Genomic DNA, 17,489 nt, shown 5'->3' with positions numbered 1-17,489 from the left:
ACTCCTCTCAGGTGAGCGAACTAGGGCCATCTTGGCCCTCTTGTTGTAAATACCTACTGCATGTGTTGATCGCTTGACATACATATTCCAACACTTTCCGTTACCCTATAATCCAGTATACCGGTAATTACAATTTCTTTTTTTTCAAAACTAAAATTTAACCACTCTGACCATTATTTACGATAATGATTTTTAGAATTTATTAAACACAAACGTCCGCCTTTTACACAAGTGGATATTTTGGGATGTGGAAATTCCCTTGGAACATGCGTGGATGAAGTGAGGCCATGTGTGAGGATCAAGCACTGTTCATATTTAGTGATTACAACCATTCAACGAGTGAATTTAAATTCAGAATGTAACAGAACAATCTGCAAAAATAAAAGTGATGTTCTTGAAATGGAAAAGCATCTTTCTAAATATCTTACTGAGTGCCAATTAACAATTTGACACGTCTCTTTTTAACATAATTTTGTTTCCAATCATCATGTAAGGCCCTTGATGATTTGTATGTCCAGTGTATTAGAAAACAGCGTACAAGGGGATAAATTGACGTCCAAGGGGCTTCCGCCATTTTTAAAATGGACAAACAAGTGCCGTTTTGGGCCTGATTTACGCCCAGTAGTCCATTTACCAACGCGATGTCCCAGGCCTGACTCACGCCCAGTAGTCCATTTACCAACACGATGTCCCAGGCCTGACTCACGCCCAGTAGTCCATTTACCAACACGATGTCCCAGGCCTGACTCACGCCCAGTAGTCCATTTACCAACACGATGTCCCAGGCCTGACTCACGCCCAGTAGTCCATTTACCAACACGATGTCCCAGGCCTGAATTACGCCCAGTAGTCCATTTACCAACACGATGTCCCAGGCCTGAATTACGCCCAGTAGTCCATTTACCAACAAGATGTCCCAGGCCTGAATTACGCCCAGTAGTCCATTTACCAACACGATGTCCCAGGCCTGAATTACGCCCAGTAGTCCATTTACCAATGCAATGTCCCAGGCCTGAATTACGCCCAGTAGTCCATTTACCAACACGATGTCCCAGGCCTGAATTACGCCCAGTAGTCCATTTACCAACACGATGTCCCAGGCCTGAATTACGCCCAGTAGTCCATTTACCAACGCGATGTCCCAGGCCTGAATTACGCCCAGTAGTCCATTTACCAACACGATGTCCCAGGCCTGAATTACGCCCAGTAGTCCATTTACCAACACGATGCCCCAGGCCTGAATTACGCCCAGTAGTCCATTTACCAACACGATGTCCCAGGCCTGAATTACGCCCAGTAGTCCATTTACCAACGCGATGTCCCAGGCCTGAATTACACCCAGTAGTCCATTTACCAACACGATGTCCCAGGCCTGAATTACGCCCAGTAGTCCATTTACCAACACGATGTCCCAGGCCTGAATTACGCCCAGTAGTCCATTTACCAACACGATGTCCCAGGCCTGAATTACGCCCAGTAGTCCATTTACCAACACGATGTCCCAGGCCTGAATTACGCCCAGTAGTCCATTTACCAACGCGATGTCCCAGGCCTGAATTACACCCAGTAGTCCATTTACCAACGCGATGTCCCAGGCCTGAATTACGCCCAGTAGTCCATTTACCAACGCGATGTCCCAGGCCTGAATTACGCCCAGTAGTCCATTTACCAACGCGATGTCCCAGGCCTGAATTACACCCAGTAGTCATTTTACCAACGCGATGTCCCAGGCCTGAATTACACCCAGTAGTCCATTTACCAACGCGATGTCCCAGGCCTGAATTACACCCAGTAGTCCATTTACCAACACGATGTCCCAGGCCTGAATTACGCCCAGTAGTCCATTTACCAACACGATGTCCCAGGCCTGAATTACGCCCAGTAGTCCATTTACCAACGCGATGTCCCAGGCCTGAATTACACCCAGTAGTCCATTTACCAACGCGATGTCCCAGGCCTGAATTACGCCCAGTAGTCCATTTACCAACGCGATGTCCCAGGCCTGAATTACGCCCAGTAGTCCATTTACCAACGCGATGTCCCAGGCCTGAATTACGCCCAGTAGTCCATTTACCAACGCGATGTCCCAGGCCTGAATTACGCCCAGTAGTCCATTTACCAACGCGATGTCCCAGGCCTGAATTACACCCAGTAGTCCATTTACCAACACGATGTCCCAGGCCTGAATTACGCCCAGTAGTCCATTTACCAACACGATGTCCCAGGCCTGAATTACACCCAGTAGTCCATTTACCAACACGATGTCCCAGGCCTGAATTACACCCAGTAGTCCATTTACCAACACGATGTCCCAGGCCTGAATTACGCCCAGTAGTCCATTTACCAACACGATGTCCCAGGCCTGAATTACACCCAGTAGTCCATTTACCAACGCGATGTCCCAGGCCTGAATTACACCCAGTAGTCCATTTACCAACGCGATGTCCCAGGCCTGAATTACACCCAGTAGTCCATTTACCAACGCGATGTCCCAGGCCTGAATTACACCCAGTAGTCCATTTACCAACACGATGTCCCAGGCCTGACTCACGCCCAGTAGTCCATTTACCAACAAGATGTCCCAGGCCTGACTCACGCCCAGTAGTCCATTTACCAACACAATGTCCCAGGCCTGACTCACGCCCAGTAGTCCATTTACCAATGCAATGTCCCAGGCCTGACTCACGCCCAGTAGTCCATTTACCAATGCAATGTCCCAGGCCTGACTCACGCCCAGTAGTCCATTTACCAATGCAATGTCCCAGGCCTGAATTACGCCCAGTAGTCCATTTACCAATGCAATGTCCCAGGCCTGAATTACACCCAGTAGTCCATTTACCAACACGATGTCCCAGGCCTGAATTACGCCCGGTAGTCCATTTACCAACACGATGTCCCAGGCCTGAATTACACCCAGTAGTCCATTTACCAACGCGATGTCCCAGGCCTGAATTACACCCAGTAGTCCATTTACCAACACGATGTCCCAGGCCTGACTCACGCCCAGTAGTCCATTTACCAACAAGATGTCCCAGGCCTGACTCACGCCCAGTAGTCCATTTACCAACACAATGTCCCAGGCCTGACTCACGCCCAGTAGTCCATTTACCAATGCAATGTCCCAGGCCTGACTCACGCCCAGTAGTCCATTTACCAATGCAATGTCCCAGGCCTGACTCACGCCCAGTAGTCCATTTACCAATGCAATGTCCCAGGCCTGAATTACGCCCAGTAGTCCATTTACCAATGCAATGTCCCAGGCCTGAATTACACCCAGTAGTCCATTTACCAACACGATGTCCCAGGCCTGAATTACGCCCAGTAGTCCATTTACCAACAAGATGTCCCAGGCCTGAATTACACCCAGTAGTCCATTTACCAACACGATGTCCCAGGCCTGAATTACGCCCAGTAGTCCATTTACCAATGCAATGTCCCAGGCCTGACTCACGCCCAGTAGTCCATTTACCAATGCAATGTCCCAGGCCTGACTCACGCCCAGTAGTCCATTTACCAATGCAATGTCCCAGGCCTGAATTACGCCCAGTAGTCCATTTACCAATGCAATGTCCCAGGCCTGAATTACACCCAGTAGTCCATTTACCAACACGATGTCCCAGGCCTGAATTATGCCCAGTAGTCCATTTACCAACACGATGTCCCAGGCCTGAATTATGCCCAGTAGTCCATTTACCAACACGATGTCCCAGGCCTGAATTATGCCCAGTAGTCCATTTACCAACACGATGTCCCAGGCCTGAATTACGCCCAGTAGTCCATTTACCAACACGATGTCCCAGGCCTGACTCACGCCCAGTAGTCCATTTACCAATGCAATGTCCCAGGCCTGACTCACGCCCAGTAGTCCATTTACCAATGCAATGTCCCAGGCCTGAATTACGCCCAGTAGTCCATTTACCAATGCAATGTCCCAGGCCTGAATTACACCCAGTAGTCCATTTACCAACACGATGTCCCAGGCCTGAATTATGCCCAGTAGTCCATTTACCAACACGATGTCCCAGGCCTGAATTACGCCCAGTAGTCCATTTACCAACACGATGTCCCAGGCCTGAATTACGCCCAGTAGTCCATTTACCAACACGATGTCCCAGGCCTGAATTACGCCCAGTAGTCCATTTACCAATGCAATGTCCCAGGCCTGAATTACACCCAGTAGTCCATTTACCAACACGATGTCCCAGGCCTGAATTATGCCCAGTAGTCCATTTACCAACACGATGTCCCAGGCCTGAATTATGCCCAGTAGTTCATTTACCAACACGATGTCCCAGGCCTGAATTATGCCCAGTAGTCCATTTACCAATGCAATGTCCCAGGCCTGAATTACGCCCAGTAGTCCATTTACCAACACGATGTCCCAGGCCTGAATTACACCCAGTAGTCCATTTACCAACACGATGTCCCAGGCCTGAATTACACCCAGTAGTCCATTTACCAACACGATGTCCCAGGCCTGAATTACGCCCAGTAGTCCATTTACCAACGCGATGTCCCAGGCCTGAATTACGCCCAGTAGTCCATTTACCAACGCGATGTCCCAGGCCTGAATTACGCCCAGTAGTCCATTTACCAATGCAATGTCCCAGGCCTGAATTACGCCCAGTAGTCCATTTACCAACGCGATGTCCCAGGCCTGAATTACGCCCAGTAGTCCATTTACCAACGCGATGTCCCAGGCCTGAATTACGCCCAGTAGTCCATTTACCAACACGATGTCCCAGGCCTGAATTACACCCAGTAGTCCATTTACCAATGCGATGTGCCAGAGCGAGGCTCATAGTCATATTGATGTTTGTGTTTTACAGCTTATAGCAGAGGATTTGACAGAGTTCCAGACCAAACAGAGCAACATGCTGGCAAAACTGGACGAATATAAGAGACGGCACCTCGAGCTCAGTCATAGACTCCTACAGGTGAGGAAGGGCAGTGGTAGAGACTTATTTGAAAGGAGCCTCTTTCGGGAAAATTTGGCTTAATTCATGTGCATAAACTGTAGTCCCAGAATAGCCTGTGCAGTCCACACATACATGTCAGGGACAACACTTCCGCTTTTATATATTTGTTTGTTTAAAGGAGGTTTCTTCTAAACATAATATAGTGTAGGCAGAAAGTGTTGTACCTGATAAGCCTGTGCTGACTTCACAGGCTAATCCCATACTCACTTTACGCTCACGCATTAAGCCCTATTTTCCCAGAAAGAGTCAACGCATGTCGGGCCTCTTTATGGTGCATTGTACTAAGTGTATTTATCCACTTTAAAAAATATATATCTGTAATCTGCAATGTTTTCTCTGCATATCAGTCTTGATTGAAGTGTAAGTTTAAGAAAAATTTAATTGTGCATGTCTAAGTAAATTTGTTGTCATAAGTTCATTTTCTCCAAAATCAATGGTGTAAGTATAGCTTTGCAATTTTCTCATTGTATGGTTGCAGTATGTTTCATGAATCCCAGTAGAAATGCAAAGACAAGATAATGGCACCTAGGAAGATCCTGAGAAAGAATGCAATTTATTTTCAGCTAGATCATCTTGAAAATTGTTGATTTTTTCTGGACTGTTCACTAACAGTGTATGTAATGTTTTACCATGGGTGGTCTCAAAAAAAGTAACTGTACCAAAGTGGGGGGAACAAACAAAGAATTTATAATTATGAAATCCCATTCATAGCCTACCTTTCTGTATGACAGGTGATAGTGAAACAGGAGATATACAGGAAGCATGGCCTGTCCATACAGGTGGATGAAGAACAACTGCGGGTACAGCTGGAGGCTCTACAAGTGGAGCTGAACCACCCCACACAGTTTAAGGTATGCTGCATGGTTGTGTACTACCACATTTAGGTGGAGCTGAACCACCTCACACAGTTTAAGGTACGCTTTATGCTTGTGTACTACTACATTTAGGTGGAGCTGAACCACCCCACACAGTTCAAGGTACGCTATATGGTTGTGAACTACCACATTTAGTCAGGTGGAGCTGAACCACCCCACACAGTTTAAGGTACACGATATGGTTGTGTCTGAACCACCCCACACAGTTTAAGGTATGCTATATGGTTGTTTCTGAACCACCCCACACAGTTCAAGGTACGCTATATGGTTGTGTCTGAACCACCCCACACAGTTTAAGGTATGCTATATGGTTGTGTCTGAACCACCCCACACAGTTTAAGGTACGCTACATGGTTGTTTCTGAACCACCAAACACAGTTTAAGGTACGCTTTATGGTTGTGTCTGAACCACCCCACACAGTTTAAGGTATGCTATATGGTTGTGTCTGAACCACCCAACACAGCTCAAGGTATGCTATATGGTTCAGGGTGTTTTTTTTACTAAGAAAGTGACGCCGATATTCGGCGTCTTCCCCTACCAGAATTTTTCCCCTAAAAATACAATTTCCCCTCCAAACCTTTAATTTTTCACCAAAATTTAATATTTTACCCTCAAAGAAATGTTTTTCTTTTCTTTTGGGAAGTCGACACTTATCCAATTTGGGAAGTCGACACTTATCCAATTTGTACCATGTACAACGATCTCGCTCTCTCTCTCCCGACGAACACTCAAATCTGGGAATACCAGTGATTCTAAATATAGCTCTTAAATTACGTCATGGAAACTGGGCAACTAATCGTATTAAACATGTGACTATATTACTGGATTCCGGTCTTGCGCGAGAAGGGTGTTTCGTCAATTAATTACCGGAAACCAGTCGAATTTTCATCCGGGTTATGTGAAAGCCAAGATATAAACGTTAAAACAGAAAAAAGTCTCATAATTGGCGTTCATACACGAACAAAATATTTTTTAATGAATCATCAAAAACCGTTGAAACCCAGCAGGATTCGGAGGTACATGTAATAAAAATCGAACATTGTGAAAGTGAAAGTACACAATCGGCGCTACATGGTACGCTACATGGTTGTGTCTGAACCACCCCACACAGTTTAATGTACGCTACATGGTTGTGTCTGAACCACCCCACACAGTTTAAGGTAAGCTACATGATTGTGTCTGAACCACCACATACAGTTCAAGGTACGCTACATGATTGTGTCTGAACCACCTCACACAGTTCAAGGTACGCTACATGATTGTGTCGGAACCACCACACACAGTTTAAGGTACGCTACATGATTGTGTCTGAACCACCCCACACAGTTCAATGTACGCTATATGGTTGTGTCTGAACCACCACACACAGTTTCAGGTACGCTACATGGTTGTGTCTGAACCACCCCACACAGTTTAAGGTATGCTACATGATTGTGTCTGAACCACCCCACACAGTTCAAGGTACGCTATATAGTTGTGTTTATTACCTGATGTCTTATTTCGATGATAATTAATTATTTTTTGCTATTTCCTCGTCGAAAAAGAAATTTGCATTGTTTTAAACTGTTACCGGTGAATATGGAACTGTTGACCGGTCAACAGTTTGAACTGTTGCCCGCTGGAATAATGACGTCATTTCGTCGAAAAAATGACGTCATTTTACAGTTAAACAGTCAAAATTATTTATTTTATCGATTACTGTTGTGTGTAAATAAAAATTTAGTTTGCTGCAATTTCTATGTTGGAAATTTGATCAGGTAATAAAACACTTATTTCATGGATGCTTGGTGAACAGGCAAAACTGTTGTCCCTCGGTAACAGGGCTGACATTTGAACCTGTTGCCCTCGGCCTTTCGGCCTTGGGCAACAGTACCAAAGTCATCCCTGATACCTTGGGAAACAGTTTTGACTGTTCACCGCGCATCCATGAAATAAGTGTATACTGAACCACCCCACACAGTTTAAGGTATGCTACATGATTGTGTCTGAACCACCCCACACAATTTAAGGTACGCTATATGGTTGTGTCTGAACCACCCAACACAGTTCAAGGTACGCTATATGGTTGTGTCTGAACCACCCCACACAGTTTAAGGTATGCTACATGGTTGTGTCTGAACCACCCCACACAGTTTAAGGTACGCTATATGGTTGTGTCTGAACCACCCCACACAGTTCAACGTAAGCTATATGATTGTGTCTGAACCACCCCACACAGTTCAAGGTACGCTATATGATTGTGTCTGAACCACCCCACACAGTTCAAGGTACGCTATATGGTTGTGTCTGAACCATCCCACACAGTTTAAGGTATGCTATATGGTTGAGTACTACCACATTTAGGTGGAGCTGAACCACCCCACACAGTTTAAGGTAGGCTATATGGTTGTGTACTACCACATTAAGGTGGAGCTGAACCACCCCACACAGTTCAAGTTACGCTATATGGTTGTGTACTACCACATTTAGGTAGAGCTGAACCACCCCACACAGTTTAAGATACGCTATATGGTTGTGTTCTACCACATTTAGGTGGAGCTGAACCACCCCACACAGTTCAAGGTATGCTACATGGTTGTGTACTACCACATTTAGTTAAAGGAACTCAGAGAATGTCATTTTGGTCAACCTGCCATAAGGAGCTGCTTGATTCCCTTCCATATTTGGAAATAGAGAGAATATTGTAGATAAAAAATTGTGAACCATATCTGCCATTTTTAGCTCGACTATTATGTATGAAATATATATAGTGGAGCTATCCTACTCACCCCAGCGTCGGCGTTCCCGTGAGCGTTGGAATGTTAGAGTTTGTGAACCACCTCAAATATTTCTTATGTCCCTTGACATACTGCTTTCATATTTTGCATACTTCTTTACCAACATGACCCTATTCTATAAACAGGAGCAGACAAGTGCAACAAGGATTTTGTAAGAATTATGGCCCTTTTTACACTTAGAATATGCATATTATTGATAAATCTATGGTAAAAGTTTGCGTACCACCTCGAATATTTTCTATGTACCTTGTCATATTGTTTTTATATTTTGCATACTTCTTTACCAACATGACCCCAATTTATAAACAAGAGCAGACAACTGTATCAAGCATTTTGTAAGAATTATGTTCCCTTTTTATGCCCCTGGATGGAATGATTGGGGGTATATTGTTTTTGGCCTGTCTGTCTGTCATTCATTCATTGTGTGTGTCCCAAAACTTTAACCTTGGTTAAAGTTTGATAACTTTTGCATTATTGAAGATAGCAATTTCATATTTGGCATGCATGTGTATCTCACGGAGCTGCACATTTTGAGTGGTGAAAGTGAAGGTAAACGTCATTCTTCAAGGTCAAAGGTCAAATATAATTGTATTTTTCTTTCCTAAAACTTTAACCTTCGTTAAAGTTTGGTCATAACTTTTTTAATATTTAAGATAGCAACTTTTTATTTGGCATGCATGTGTATCTCATGGAGCTGCAAGTTTTGAGAGGTGAAAGGTCAATGTCATTCTTCAAGGTCAAAGGTCAAATTTATGGCTTCAAAGGAGCACAATAGGGGGCATTGTGTTTCTGACAAACGCATCTCTTGTTATACTTACAAAATTGAAAATTTTGTTAAGTTTTGTGTTTAGGTTCACTTTATTCCTAAAGTATCAAAGCTATTGCTTTCATACTTGCATACTGTACAGACTGTACAGGGCAAGTTGCATAACTCTGGTTGGCATTTTTATGGAATTATGGCCCTTTTTTGTCTTAGTAACTTTGAATATTTTGTTTAATTTTGTGTGTAGATCCACTTTACTTCTAAAGTATCAAGGCTATTGCTTTCAAACTTCAAATACTTTCTTACTATCATGAGGGTACTGTTCTTGGCAAGTTGAATTGACCTTGACCTTTGAATGACCTTGACTCTCAAGGTCAAATTAATAAATTTTGCTTAAATTGTCATAACTTCTTTATTTATGATCAGATTTGATTCATGCTTTGACAAAACAACACTTACCTGACACACCACAATGGCCTCCACCCAAACCATGCCCCATGCCCCACCCCAGAATACCCCCAATTTTTTTTATGTCCCCCACCACTATAGTGGGGGACATATTGTTTTTGCCCTGTCTGTTGGTTGGTTTGTGTGTTTGTTTGCTCCAATTTTAACATTTTGCCGTAACATTTGCAATATTGAAGATAGCAACTTCATATTTGGCATGCATGTGTATCTCATGGAGCTGCACATTTTGAGTGGTGAAAGGTCAAGGTCATCCTTCAAGGTCAAAGGTCAATTATATAGCTTCAAAGCGGCGCAGAAGGGGACATAGTGTTTCTGACAAACACATATCTTGTTTTTCTTATTTTTGAAAGATCATCTTATAAATGACCATACCCCCACATTATACCCCCTCTCCACCCCCACCTCACCCTCCCAACCCAAAAAGATTTTTATGAAACATGGTTAAAAAAAAATATTTTTTTTTTTTTTTGAAAGACCGTCCAACCATCCCACCCAAGCTATTGCTATCAAACTTGAAATAAGATATTATTAGTTTGTTTTATGTCTTTACAAATGTTCAATATATTGTGGAAAATATACCTGAATTCAGAATCGTCTATAAAGTACCACTTCTTTAAAACATAAGCGATAAATATGTTTCAATTATGATCCTCTTCCACTTAGAATATGACTATATTACCATGACCTTATTGAATATGAACAATTTCCGCATTATGGCTTATGTTATACTGTCAAGCACTCGAATAGTCAAGTGCGCTGTCTTCTGACAGCTCTTGTTATGTCCGCCAGTCCATACTTGGGGACAGATTGTTTTTACCCTGTCTGTTTGTTGCTTTGTTGGCCTCAAATTTAAACTTTGGCCATAACTTTTGCAATATTGAAGAAAGCAACTTGATATTTGGCATGCATGTGTATCTCATGGATCTGCACATTTTGAGTGGTGAAAGGTCAAGGTCATTCTTCAAGGTCAAATAAATGGGGGGATATAGTGTTTCACAAACACTTCTTGTTTTAGATATAATCTTATTTGATTTTATCAAGTAACTCTCAAACAAAAATATATAGATTGTTATTTATTCATAGTGTAAAATACTTGGTTAAACAATCTTCAATAAATGTTTATGCTGTACATTATCCACAGCCTCAGCTTGTTTTTAACCCTTGCAAAGTATTTTGACTTATAATACATAATTAAGAGATATTCGTAGAGTGGGCCACAAAAACAGTTATATATGATCCACGTCCTGGGAAAACAGGGTTTAATGCACATGCGTAAAGTGTAATCCAATAGTAGCCTGTGCAGTCCTGTGCAGGCTAAAAAGTGACAACACTTTTCGGCTTGTGTTGAATTTCTCATTTACAGGTCTCTTCTTAACGAAAATTCAGTCTAAGCATCAAGTGGTCTGCACAAGCTAATCTGAGAAAATACTTTACTTACATTAAACATTTCCCAGAGCTTGAAACATAAGAAAACAATACAAAAGTTATAATTTCAGCCCTTACAATTGCAAGTAAACCATCACAGTAACCATGTCAACCTTCACTGTTACCATGTCAACCATCGCAGTTACCATGTCAACCCTCACAGTTACAATGTCAACCCTCACAGTTACCATATCAACCTTCAAAGCTACCTTGTCAACTCTCACAGCAACAATGTCAACCTTCACAGTTACCATGTCAACCCTCTTAGTTGCTCAACCTTCACAGTTACCATATCAACCCTAACAATTACAAGTCAACCATCACAGCTACAATGTCAACCCTCACAGTTACCATGTCAAACCTCACAGTTAAAAGTCAACCTTCACATTTACCATGTCAACTCTCACAGTCACCATGTAAACCTTCACAGTTACCATGTCAACCCTTACATTTACCATGTCAACCCTCACAGTTACCATGTCAACCCTCACAGTAACCATGTCACAGTTACCATGTCAACCCTCACAGTTACCATGTCAACCTTCTCAGTTACCATGTCAACCTTCACGGTTACCATGTCAACCCTCACAGTTACCATGTCAATGTCAACCCTCACAGTTACCATGTCAACCTTCACAGTTACCATCTCAACCCTCACAGTTACCATGTCAACACTCACTTTGTCACTCCAGGGACGACTAAATGAGCTGATGTCACAGATCCGAATGCAGAACCATTTGGCCTCCTCCAGGTTTGATGTCAACTACCAGATGGACAGCACTGCACTGCAGGAGATCAAAACTGTAAGAATCAACCTCGATGTGGGAAAACGGGGCTTAATGCATGTGTGTCAAGTGTCGTCACAGATTAGTTTGTGCAGTCAGCACAAGCTTATCAGGGACGACAATTTTGGCCTAAACTGGATTTACGTTAAGACTAGACTTCAATAAAAAAATGCCATAAAATCAGAATGTGTTGTCCCAGATTTGCCAGTGCAGACTGCGCAGGCTTATCTGGAAGGACACTTTACACACATGCATTTAGCACAGCTTTCCCAGAATGAGTCTCCAATATTCGACCCTTACAGTGTCATATATTTAATGTGATTTTTTCTTTTGTGTTAAATTGCTACCAGTCAGACAGGGTTTGACACTAACTTTTTTACCTACTGACCCAAAGGACCACCAGCTTTCAGAAAATACTGGTCCTCCAAGATTTTAAGTGGTCCGACAATATCTATGTTATTTTACCTAAATTTCAATTAATTTTCCGGACTATCCACAATGTATTGTGCATTTATAAAAAGAAAACTATACTATCTACTGAACTATGAACTATCTCTCGTCCTCTTCATATTTGCTGTACTTCTCTTCATTAGTTTTAAGGTTTTATGGCGGAGGTAACAGGTTCAACCACCCCTGGAATGAAATTCCACATCGTGAAAACATGTTATCTTGAAAATACGCACGTTTACTCTCTGGCAATATCAAAACATTATTCGGCGCTATCCAGTGTAAATTCGCACAGTAAACAAAGTATATTCTGATGTTACTAAGATCGATAAAAAGCTGATTATTGCTGCTTTATCGAAATAATAAATACCATTTTGTTAATTTCTCAATCCGAACGCTTCGAATTTCATGTTAATTTGTGTATCGATCACGGCGAAGTCCGGAGACATTTGCGGAATGCAAATAGATTTTTTGATCCGACAACAGGTTTTTGTCATCCGGGCATCTAGAAAAATTGGAATTTCCAATATGTTGCTATTTAACATCCCGGTCTCAAGTCGGCCCATAAAATAATGATGAAATTATCGGTTAATTATGAACATATAAAGTTGTTTTATTGATGCAAACGGCTTTCCACCAGTATTTCACAATAAGCCGGCCAGGATTTTTAACTCGTCCGAAGGATCAACCAAATTTGTAGTTTCACTGGTCCTCCCTATTTTTTACTGACCCCGGGTCAACGGACCACCGTTAGTGTCGAGCCCTGTCAGAACTCAAAGTTTCTGTATTCTTTTCTATATGAATAGAACAAAATCAAACAATATTGCTGGACTTGTGGTACTGTTTCCAGGGCTCACGTTATGAGCATCGTTTTGGGAAAACCAGGCTTAATGCATGTGCAGTCCACACAGGCTAATCAGGGAGCACACTTTCCCCATTAACTGGATTATCATTTGGAAGGAACCTTTCAATGAAAAAATCCATTAAAGAGGAAAGTGTTAGCGCTTATTAGCCTGTGTGGCAATGCATGGGCTAATCTGGGACCACTCTTTATGCACATGCATTAAGCCCATATTTTCCAGAATAAAGCTCAGATAACGGTCAGTATTTGTGTGTTTTCAGTTGTTAAAGCAACAGCAGGAGGGCCTTAGCCATCTGATAGACATCGTGAAAGAGGATACACAGGACATGAACATCATCCAACAGGGCCTCACTGACACGTCGTCAAGGAGATGACCTTGAGAGATAAATGTCAAAACTTCAGAGGTCAAGGTCAAAACTACTGGTTACATAATGAACTGTCTTACAGCTTTAATGATCAATTCATGGCTTGTAGTTGTAACAAGGTCAGAATGTGGTCAAGGTCGACAAAGGTCACTATTCAGTGAACTGAAATTCTTTCAGTTTGTTTTTGGAGACCAGTTCATTGTACTTTGACCAGATTTAAGTTTTCCGAAGATGTTTTTGTTCAGCCCTTGAACTTTCATTTTCTAACATTCAATTATTGACTGTTTCTTTAAAATAACAATTTCAATCAAAGACAAGGTCAGTTCAACCCAAAACTAATGAATCTTTCTCTTACTTTAAAACCAATTTTCAAGAAGATGTTTTGGGTGTGAAAACTTTAATAGCAATTGGAAAAGTTATTTCATTTTGGGCAATGATAACACAACTGTATTGTCTTGATGAATTTTCTTTTATCATGGTTAGTAATGTACTTACATGTATTTATGATACCAAACTTTATGTTGTTTTTCAGTTATCTGTATGTTGAACTATAAATATGGGTGAACGCTTATTACTGGGTAATAAACACACATTTACAAGAGACAAACTGTCCACAAACATTTTAAGGTCGAAAACATATTGTTTAAAATTATCAAATTTCGATAGTGTGTGTATCAAGTTTATCACTTGAATAAATATACATTTGTCCAGTAGTTCTTGTTTTTTTTACTGCTAAACTCTGAACAAGTGAAATATGGATAAAACGGTTTGTAAACATATACATGTACATGACCTACATATGGGTGACTGTGTACTGTAATCTATTTGTGGTATGATAGTTATATTTTAATAATTTCTTCATTGATTTTCTTTCTTTTATGTCTTAGGGTGGAATAAAACTACCATCTGCACTTATCAATGCAAAAAAACGACAAAGCTGAGGTTTGAACCTTTATTGATTTAAAATCTCACCATAAACCACTGCAATACTTTTTAAATTTATAAATAAACTTGATTGGGAATGTTGCATTTGGATCTAGGTATATAAATACATACATTTCAATGTTTCTTCTTCATAAAACATAACCATTGCATTCAAAATATTTTTGTGATATTTTAATCATTTTTTGTAATTCCCTAATTTTCTATGTTAAGTCTGGAACATAAGAATACTTCATGCGTCGGTTAAGAACCACGAACTGACGCATGAGCGAAAGTGCTTTCGCTGGTGCATCATCGGTCTAGCAGAGGTGAGGTGACTGGGCTTTGTGGAAACCTCAACAGATAAAGGGCACAAGATTTGGGTCAGCCGCAAGGATTCAAAACATCACTAAGGGGATGCTTTCATTCTTAGACAGGAGGTAGGCTAAAGCATCATCAGTTACCCCCTAGTCTCCAGCAGGCTCATCACCATCCGTAGCTCAACAAGACCTCACAACATCACAATTGTCAAGGTCTACGCTCCAACATAAGACTGCAAAGAGGAGCTGATTAAACACTTTAATGAAGAAGTAGAACGTCATAGCAAACGTCCTGATGAAAGACATCAACATTGTACAAGGTTTGACAAGATGCCTTCTAAGAATGGTCAGTGATGTTAGGTAGATTTGGCATATGAAAGACCAACAACAGAGGGCTGAGCATTCTTTAGCTCGCCAGAAGCCATACACTCATCCTGGGTTACACGCTGCACCCAAAGCATCCAGAACAACGATCTGGCATGCTCTAAACAGGCAAGTACACCACCAGATCAACCAGATTATGTCCAGTATCAACAGAATGAAAACAAGAATGTTTCCTGGCGCAGACATTGGCAATGACTATGACTAAGCGCTCATCATCATCAAGCAGAAGCTAAAGAACAAGCTCATCCACAAGAACCCTGGAATTAGATTAAACTGGGAGAAACTGAAAGATCCAGAGATGGTAGAGGTATTTCAAGCAGATAAGTGGCAAGTTTGCAGCCCTGAACAACCTCAACAGTGACACCATCACCAAAAACATCAATGAAGTCCAGCTATTATCAGCCAAAGAAGTTCAGTGGATAGAGAGGAGGAAGATCAAGTCAATGGTGATGACTGAGGTCATGGACATTTGCCACAAAGAAGATAGCTTAGGCATGAGAATTACATGAGCTATGACTCTAGATAAGTTTTCTAGAAAGTCTTGGAAGGTGAGGATGAAGGTGAAAGAGGTAAAGGAGGGGTAGATTGATGAGCAATCTAATGAAATTTACCAACAGGGGACCACAGGCAGCAGTAAAAAGGCCTAGGGCAACCACAAGATCCTCGTGAAGACCAGTCAGCCCAAGGCCTGTGTTATAGCAGACGCTGACGGGAATCAGAACAAGAGTGCAGCAGTCCTTAACAAGTAGACTGAATGCTGCAGCGACCTCTGTAACTTCCCGCTTTGACCAGACCCCAGAACAATCCTAGACCAGAAGCTGATGACGAAAGTCTGACCATACTTTAGGCAGAGGAGGATTAGGAAGAGCGCAGTCTGAAGGCAGCATTAGCTCTAGTAGCGGACAACGTCCCTTCCAAAATAATCAAGCATGGAGGAGGGGCAAGGTTAGTTGCAATGCCTGCACTATGCCAGCAGATCTGGGAGAATTTGCCCATGAAGTGAAGCCACTATCTTGTATGCCCCTTACCGAAAAAGGGCAACCTCAAGCTGTGACAGAATCACCACACCTTCAGCCTCATAAGGCATCCCAGCAAAGTCATGCTATGCATCATCCTCAACCGATTGAAAAAGTAAGGAAGAGGAACTGCTGGAAGAAGAGCAGGCTAGATTAAGAGCTGGGTGGAGCACATTTGAACAGATCTTCAACTGCAGTCATAATTGAGAAACACCTGCAACATCAATGTTACCTCTCCCACAACTTCATCGACTTTAAGAAAGCTTTTGACCAAGTGTGGCATGGCGGCCAATGGAAGTTTCTTAGAGGGTTCAGCAATGACGAAGGGCTGCTGCATGTCATCCAAGAACTCTACAGCAGCAGCGCGGTACTTGTCAATGGAAACATCGATGACTTCTTCAGCACATCAGTGAGCGTCCGTCAGGGTTGTCTGCTACAACACCAGTGCAGACATCGCCATGAACGGCGAGAAGCTGGAATAGGTGATCAGCTTCAATAATTTCGGAGCGTACCTGTCCAAGAATAGCATTAGTACTGCTGAGGTCGGAATAACATTTGCCATGGCGACCGCAGAGATGGCCAGTCTGAGCAGGTTGTGGACAGATTAATCAGCTTCTCCACCAAGTACAATCTCTACAAGTTCCACATAGTATTCATCCTATTGTGCAGCTGCGAGACCTGCGGACACAGAACGCAGGATGCAGGCCTTTTCACAAGTGTCACTGAAGACAGATACGCATCAAGCACAAGACCAATGAGTACGTTGAAAACATTATCATTTTTCGGTTCACAAGAGATTTTGGTCTCCTGGCGAACGTCAAACGACGACCCCTGGCTTGGGTTTGACACGCCACCAGGTACGACTCGCTGTGCTCCGTGGCACGTTAGAGCGAGGTCGCCGTCAAGGCAGTCAGAAGAAAAGCTGGATGGACATTGAAAGAGTGGACGTTCCTCCTTATGAATGGGCTTTTTTCACAGCAGCCCACAACATACCTCACTGGTATATGATATCCGTGTTGTCGTCCCTCATCCTCTCCAGCAGCCATACCGCTTGAGGGAATGATGTTGATGATGATGATATAAGATAAGCAACTGCAAACA

At 42.4% G+C, this 17,489-nt stretch overlaps 1 protein-coding gene across 1 annotated transcript in view; it reads left to right on the top strand.

Moving 5' to 3' along the window:
- LOC127863434 (nucleoporin p54-like) overlaps positions 1–14,457 on the top strand; it is a 39,443-nt gene extending 24,986 nt beyond the window's left edge. The window contains exons 7-10 of the mRNA XM_052402962.1: positions 4,830–4,937; positions 5,711–5,830; positions 11,981–12,091; positions 13,643–14,457. Coding sequence (XP_052258922.1) covers positions 4,830–4,937; positions 5,711–5,830; positions 11,981–12,091; positions 13,643–13,756 — 453 coding nt within the window. The 3' untranslated portion in view covers positions 13,757–14,457. The remainder of the gene's footprint in view (positions 1–4,829; positions 4,938–5,710; positions 5,831–11,980; positions 12,092–13,642) is intronic.
- The last annotated feature ends 3,032 nt before the right edge of the window (positions 14,458–17,489 follow it).

This window comes from Dreissena polymorpha, unplaced genomic scaffold, assembly GCF_020536995.1.
Source record: "Dreissena polymorpha isolate Duluth1 unplaced genomic scaffold, UMN_Dpol_1.0 chrUn008, whole genome shotgun sequence".
NCBI classification, from domain to species: domain Eukaryota; kingdom Metazoa; phylum Mollusca; class Bivalvia; order Myida; family Dreissenidae; genus Dreissena; species Dreissena polymorpha.
This window is presented reverse-complemented; position numbering and strand designations above follow the sequence as displayed.